This window comes from Apus apus, chromosome 1, assembly GCF_020740795.1.
Source record: "Apus apus isolate bApuApu2 chromosome 1, bApuApu2.pri.cur, whole genome shotgun sequence".
NCBI lineage: Eukaryota > Metazoa > Chordata > Aves > Apodiformes > Apodidae > Apus > Apus apus.
Genome location: NC_067282.1, coordinates 153,814,027 through 153,821,852, shown reverse-complemented (window position 1 = coordinate 153,821,852; position 7,826 = coordinate 153,814,027). Strand labels below are relative to the sequence as shown.

The 7,826-nt window shown below is 57.2% G+C and overlaps 1 protein-coding gene across 1 annotated transcript; it reads left to right on the top strand.

Moving 5' to 3' along the window:
- The first annotated feature begins 3,800 nt into the window (after window positions 1-3,800).
- On the top strand, window positions 3,801-7,698 carry CHADL (chondroadherin like). The gene is given in 5 exon segments (XM_051627006.1): window positions 3,801-3,959; window positions 4,067-4,972; window positions 4,974-5,729; window positions 6,425-6,591; window positions 6,923-7,698. Coding segments are annotated over 5 exon segments (2,214 nt in total). The 3' UTR covers window positions 7,149-7,698.
- Window positions 7,699-7,826: the final 128 nt, after the last annotated feature.

The following is a 7,826-nucleotide window of genomic DNA, read 5'->3' as shown; positions in this document are numbered from 1 at the left end:
AAAGGAACGTGAGAACATGACACAGAGACCAAGTCCAGGGGTAAATCTCTGCAGGAGAGAGACCTTCTGCAGTGGGTCCCATGGAGCATGTTGTGTTTGCAAGGCTGTCTAACAAAGCCTGCAAAGCTCAGTGAGATGCTGCTACTTACACAAAGACCTGCAGGGAGTCATAGGGAGATCCTACATGGGAAGCTTGGAGTAGCCAAGCCATAGAGCAGAACAGGTGTGAGATATTGATCCTCAAATTTCTTTTTAGTGCTAGTTAGAGACAGGATTATCCTGGTCCTGGTATTCAATGTCAAGATTAGATGTCTGTAAGAAAAAGGGGGGGTGTGACAGTAGAGGTGACAGTCTCTGCAGAAGACAGATCAATTCTAGGCAGGACATGGACTCAGAAGTTCCTTAAAATTGGCTAAGCCTCAGGATTACAGGGAAAAAAAAATAACAGGATGGGGATTGCTGACTCTGATTTCCAGTAGATTTCTGCCCCCAGAAGATGACTTTCTCAGCAGTGCCCTGGAGGAATGTGGAGTCATTCCAGTGCTGCTTCAGCCTGGCTTGTGCAGCCACCTCACCCCAAAAGCACAGCTGTTGTCAGAGGTATTCTTAATTTGAACTTCGTTAATGCAGCGGTGTTGCAGAGCGCTGCAGGGAACAGTTCTGAGTGCATTTGCAAGCCCTTTAGTGCTAGTAATAGGATCGGGCTCCTTGCAGTCAAAGGTGGAAAGCAGAAGTATCTGGCCTGACAGAGGTGGTTAACCCCACATAGTGGAAGTTCGGCTGTGCTGCCTTCATGTCCCATCAGAGGGAGCAAAGACTGCCTCCCTCCCTGCGGCCTCTAGAAGCTGAAGCTGGCAAGTTTTACCGGATAAACAAACAAAAACCCTGGGGGGAGGCTGGGGAAAGGGCAGGCATGAGATGTGATGCCTGGTACTGCACCTCGACCTCCACCTGGTCTTCCAGCAGAGCCCAGGCCACTGCCAGGGAGGTGTATCTGCCCATGCAGTTGCCCAGACAGATGTGGGTTCTCCTGGCTGTGTGAGATGGAGGACCGTCATGACCAGTGGGGAGCAGGGCAGGCTGGAGAGTGACCAGAGTTGTGGTGGGGGTGATGGTGGCTGCAGCAGGTGGTTCCATGTGAGCTGGTGGATGGCATTACAGTTGGGGTGCAGCTCCAGGCCAGCAGCAGGGCTGAGGAGTTTGTAGCTCAGGTGGAGGTGGTCATGGTTGCCAAGGCCCCTGAAAATGCCTGGCAAGAGCTGCTCCACCCTGCTGCCCCCCAGGTGGAGGGCAGTAATATCTGGCAGATCCAGGAAGAAGCTGCCCTCCAGCATGGGGAAGAGGTGGTGGTGCTGCAAAGTCATCTTCGTGGTGACACAAGGGACGGCAGTGAGGAAAGCTGGCAGTGGGGGCAGCAGACGGCACTGCTAGACAGAGTGGGAGCAGCTCAGGGGGGCATGAGGGCTCAGCCACACTGGTGGCACACAGCAGGGTAGGGTGAAGACCAGCAGCTGGAGCACCAGCCCTGTAACACCAAACAGGCATTGCTCCCTTCACATGGCCATCCTTGAGGCAGCCACCACCCTGAGACAGGTCTTGGTAGTTTGGTGCAGGCAACAAACTCCTCGTGGCGACCCCTGCCAGCCCATGGCTAGTTCATCCCCTCTGGACCTACATTCCCCATGGTCCTCCCTGCACAGCAGAGTGGAGATGAGCACAAGAATGGGTGCCTCTGAGCCTCTCATCCCATCAGTACAGTTGGGTGGTCACCCTGTGCTGTGGAACAATAAGCACCCCAGGAGCTAGCAGGGACAGAGGGTATGTCAACCCATGGCTTTGGCCAGGGAGGCTTTGGCTGTCAGGAAGGTTTGCAGACCCTGGCCAGCATGTGCATCGCCTGCAGGTGGCACCAGGATGGGACATACTGGTTCTGGCAGCTGAGAGTGGTGAAGAGGGGAAGGGCTTGAAGGGGAGAAAGACACTAGTAGCAAATCTTTCAGGTTTTTGTTGGGCTGCAGATCTATTTGTGGTCCCTGGGAGAGCAAAATGCAGAGCCAAAACAGAAACGACACTCAGAGAGGGAAAACAAAGGCCTCCATGTGCTTCTGCAGGCAAACATTTCACATGGGCATTGCCACCAGTGGTCTCTTCAAAACAAGTGGAAGAGCAAAATTAGGAGAACTTGAGGCTGTCAACATGGCATGGCCCCACAGCTCACCTTGCCAGCTGCCTCTTTCCTTTGGCTCAGGCTTACCACTGCAGTTGCAAATTTGCCTGGATGTCACCTTTCTGCACTGCACCTCCGTGTCTTCTGTCACTGTGCAGCCAGAAAAGGGAAGAACCCTGGGAACAGCAAGTGCAAGTCCTGCCCAGGGTCCGGCTGGACTGGTGCTGTGACACGCCAGCTTGTGGCTCCCCTGTGCTGGTGCTCCCACCCTCCTGCATGGCATGGGGGAGGCGATGTCTGGGTCGCTGCCCTCTCTCCAGGGGTGCTCTACCCTCCCTTCATCCCTCCCTCCTTCCCTCCTCCTCCCGCGTTTCTGGCTCTGTCCGGCCAGCACTGCTGGCAAAGCAACACAAGGGAGCCCATTCAGCTCTCGCTTCTGCAAGGAGCGCCCGCACCGGCGCAGGAGCTCGGCAGCCGCTGGATGCAGGAGGAGCGGGGTGGCTGCTTTCTTCTCTTTCTTTGCCACTTCTTGAGGTCCAGGTACCCCCAGCCCCTGGGTGCGTGACCCCCCCCCCCCCCGAGGTGTGTGTGGGAGGGAGTGGTGGGATGATGCCTGGCACATGGCCCAGGCGTGAGCTGGGGGCATCGCGTTGGTGACACTCGCTGGTGGCTGTGCAGGATGGGAGGGGGGCTGAGGCAGAACTGGCTGTGGTGATGGCAGGAGGGCAGAGTGGGGGTGGGAGGGGGACACGATGAGACATGGTAGGCAAAGGGATAGGCACTATGGTGGCTCCATGGGTTTAAGCCCTGCAGACCCCACTGCTGCAGCAACTCGGACTTTGAGCGGTGTGCGTATGGGGGGGAATGTATTGACCACATCTGCAGCCCTGCTACCCCCTCTGTGCTTATCCCAGCCTTGGCCTCTCTCTCTGGCCCCTCCACCCCAGGGGCTTGCTCCTTCCCAGCCAAAACCAACGCGTCCTTCCTGCAGCTAAACAGTGGAGATCTATTCCAAAAACTGCTATGAATAGCTCGGAGCAGGGGGAGGAGGGTGGGCAGCCTGCAGGGTGGGAGGCAGGAGGCAGCCAGAGTGGTGGAGACAGGACATTTGCAATGAAAAGCAAGACAGCAGCTCAGAAAGCCAGCGTGGTCTCATCCCCTGGGTGGCTGTACCTGCTCACCTTACAAAATGCAGGCCTGGATTGTAGGAGGATTGTTGATACACTGTATAGGTCAAGACAATGTTATGCTGATGATATATGATGAAAACTGGGAAGGGAGGAGGGGGGGGGGGGGGGAAGAGTGTCTGCTCTAAGCCTACTGCTGAGTAGGTGCTCCCAAATGTCCCTCAGTGACATAACCCAGGGAAAAGCTGTTTCCAGGTGGAGACCTGCTATCTCTGGCCCTTGCTTTTCATTCTATTTATTTTCCTCCTTCTTCAGCTCTCTTCCTCATTTATTACCTGCAGAATCACAGTGTGATCTCACCATCTCATGCTCTTAAGGTGATGAGACCTGCCCCACTAGGTCACAGCAAAGTCCACCAGTAAGCGATGCTCTTTAGGGACACACAGGAGCCTGGCCCCTCTCCTGGCCTCACTTCCACCTCTCCTCAGCCACAGGTGCCCTCTGCAATGAGGCTGTCCTGGGGGCTCCTCCTGCTCACTGTGGCTCTGGTGCTGGGGGGCACGGCTGCAGCTCGCTGCCCCACACCCTGCATCTGTGACAACCTCCATGCCCATGTCCTCTGCCTCAATGGGAACCTGACAGCTGTCCCCACTGCTGTTCCACAGGTGGGCAAAGGAATGGGCAGGGGACAGGGGAAGAGAAGGGGGAGGGCGGGGGCAGTGCGTGGTGGCAGCTCTGGGGTAACTCAGTGTTTTATTCATGTGACCGACAGCTCACCAAAAAACTAGACCTTCGGGGCAACAGCTTCACAGTCATCCCTGTGGGAGCCTTCCTTGCCACCCCGTACCTCACACACTTGGACCTCCAGCACTGCAAGGTGGAGAGGCTGGAGGAAGGAGCTTTCCGGGGGCTGGGGAGGCTGGTCCATCTCAACCTGGCCTCCAATGGCATAGCCCTCCTCTACCAGGAGTCCCTGGATGGGCTTTCATCCCTCCAACAGCTCACCCTGGAGGGGAACCGCATTGAGGAGATCCAGCCAGGTGCTTTTGGCCATCTGGGGTCTCTCACTGTCCTTGACCTGAGGGCAAATGCCTTGGTCTACCTCCCAGACATGGTCTTCCAGGGTTTGCAGGCCCTCAGGTGGCTCCGGCTGTCCCACAACGCTCTCCATGTGCTGGGCAGTGAGGCCTTTGCTGCCCTGCCTGCCCTGCGCAGGCTGAGCCTGGACCACAATGAGCTTCAGGCGCTGCCGGGAGAGGCCCTGGCCAGGCTTGATGGGGCCACCCGGCTGGACCTGGGCCACAACCCCATCACCTACGTGGCTGAGGAGGCCCTGGCCATGGCCTCCCTGAAGCACCTCTCCCTGGACCATGCCGCTCTCCAGGACGTGGCACCTGATGCCTTCACCCACAGCCCCCAGCTGCGCACATTGGACCTCCGCAAAAACCAGCTGCGGGGGCTGCTGCCCCTGGCTGGGGCCGGGGAGCTGGCGAGGGTCAGCCTGGCCGGGAACCCCCTGCTCTGCTCCTGCCTCCTGCGCCCCTTCCACAGCTGGCTGACGAGGGCACGGGTGCAGGCAGAGGGCTCCTGTGCTGCACCCCCTGCCCTCCGTGGCCGGCCCCTCGACTCCCTGAGGTCCCTCGAGATGAGGTGCGGCCGCCCCCGGCCACCCCCCAGCCCCCCCCCCGCCATCGGAGGAGCCAAGGGGGGCCGGCGGTGGGCAGTGCCCCCGGGGGTGCGCCTGCTCCCCCGATTTCCGTCACGGGTCCTGCGAGAACAGGGGCCTGCGGGAGATCCCCCGGGGCTTCCCCAAGGACACCCGCCTCCTCGACCTGCGCCGAAACACCTTTGGGACGGTGCCGCCAGGTGCCTTCCCTGGCCTGAAGGAGCTGGTGTCCCTCCACCTGCAGAGCTGCAGCATCAGGGTGCTGCTCCCTGGGGCGCTGCAGGGGCTGGAGAGCCTGGTCTACCTCTACCTCACCGACAACCACCTCTCCACCTTGGCGGCTGCTGCCTTCAAAGGGGCCCCACAGCTGGCCTACCTCAACTTGGACCGCAACACCTTCACCCATCTGCCTGCTGGCGCCTTCCAGCTCCTGCCCAACCTCATCTCCCTCCACCTGCAGCACAACGCCATCCGGGAGATGGGAGAGCGTGACCTGGCCGGGGCCCAGGGGCTGCGCTGGCTCTACCTTGCTGGGAATGCCATCAGGCGCATTGCCCCCGCTGCCCTGGCTCCTGCCAAGATGCTGGAGAAGCTGCACCTGGAGGAAAACCACCTGGTGGAGGTGCCCACAGCCGCCCTGCGGGGCCTGCCGGCCCTTAGTGAGCTGAAGCTGTCCCGAAACCCCATCAAGCGCATGCAAGATGGTGCCTTCCTGCCAGTGGCCTCCAGCCTGCAGCACCTCTACCTGGACAACATGGGCCTGGAGTGGGTGCGCATGGCTGGGGAGCCCTGAGGGGCAGGGGCACCACAAGGCACAGCCATAGGTCCCATCTTGTTGCACCACCCAGGGCTGGTGGTACCTATAGAGGCAGCCAAACAGATGGCCCCAAATGCCTGAGGCTTCAGGAGGTGCTGGGAGCAGAGGCTTCCTTGGGCTCAGCTGGAGCATCATCTTGCTCCCACCTGTCCCCGAGCTCCTCCAGGACAGCCTTGCTCCTTCTGTTCCATGAAGATGTCCAGTTTCAGTGGGGTCCAGACTATTCCCCAAACCACCTCTTTCCCCCAATATTTCTTCCTGCTCTTACTATGAGCAGCTGTCCTGTGGGACTCTTCACCACTGGTACCCCAAATTCCTCCATGCCCTCAAGAAAGTGGTGTTACCATCACTCTCATGAAGACCACTCACCTTAACAGCGCCCAAGGATTGCTCTAAGACCTCCTGCACGTCACCTTCTTTCCAGGAAGACTGAGCAGGGTCTAGTGAGTCCCAAAATGTGTCTGAAACTGGTTTTGTTAATGACAGTCCTCAAAGATGTGTGCTGCTGTTTAGAACAGCCCTTTCCTGGGGCTGTCAGGTTCAGGATAGGTTCTCTCAGCCCCACAAGCTGATGAGCAATGCAGGGGCAGAGATTTGCTCCCCTGCTTCCATCAGGATCCCCCTGACTCACCTTCACTTTGTTGCAGATTTCCCCTGGTGCCTTCTCTGGCCTTGGTCCCAAAATCAGAAGCCTCTACCTGGAGAGCAACAAAATGAGCAACATCCCCAACATGAGCAACTTCACAGGGCTGGAGATCCTCAACCTGAGGGACGTGCCTTTCCACTGTGACTGTCAGCTCCTCCCCCTGCACAGGTGAGTGCTACAGAGGGGAACAGGCCTGAGGGACAACCTGGCTGACAGCAGGACCCTGCCATGCCACAGGCATGAGCACATGGCATAATGGCCATTTTGGGTCTTCTCCCATGGTGGGGAGATGGAGCACGTGGCTACGTGCAAGGATGGAAGTAGACTCGGCTTTCCTGGTGTAGGGAAAGCTGGGGTGTACAGACACTCAGATATTCAAAGGTCATCCAGGTGAGGTCCTAAGCAACCTGGCCTGGCTTTGAAGCTATCTGTGCCCACTCCTGGGCATGGAATGTCACCTCTCCCTTCACACCATCCCGCTCCTTTCCCACATCTCCAGGTGGATTGACAAACTCAACCTCCGTGTAGGGGCCACCTGTGGGTCCCCTGAAGAAGCTCAGGGGCTGAAGGTGAAGCTTTCCACCATTTTCCTAACCTGCCCTGGGCAGGGAAAAGGTGAGGCTGGGGGAGCCAGTCCTGACAAGGCCAAGGGCATGAGCAAGCCCAGCAAGAAAAAGAGATGGGGAAAATCAACAGCCAGAGGCTTCAAGAAGAGCAGAGCTTAAGAAAAACGTGCAGGATGCAACAGGTCCATACCTACAGCTTGGTGAGGGTAGCTTTGCTGGATTTGTCCCCACCACATCCACATGGACATTGCACAAGGTGCAAAGGAGAGAGCCTGGTGCCATCAGAGAGATGCCAATTTGCCAAAGATGCAGGATCTGTTTTTGCAGGACACAGGGGCACGTTACCCTGGAAAGAACTGGTGCAAAAAGCTTCCAGTGTTTCCAACATGATTGGAGGACTCAACAATGCCAAATACTTGCATTGTCTTCCCAAGGTTCCTTTCAGCCACGCAGCTGGAATCTACAAGTTTGTTTATATTTTTAAGAGCCCTGTGCTTTTGTTGATGTTGTTGTTCTTGTTGTTTTAAGAGGCTTCACAGCTTTAGAAACAATTAAAGAGCCCTGAGCAGGACTTCGAAGACCCTCAGTGCAAGACCTTGCACTGGCTCAAACCTTCAAGCAGAAAACTTCAAAATTATCATCAGTGAGAACATCACCTGAACTCTCAGCAGCTCCTCAGAAATAAAGCATAAGCAGATTGAAAGCTTTCTATTACCTGCCCAATTTGATTGGTGGTTCCCACTTCCCATCCATAAGTGACATATCCAACCTACACCCCATGGCAGCCTTAGTTGGGATGCCCCAACCCCAGAGGGAACACAAGGTGATTCTTTTTAA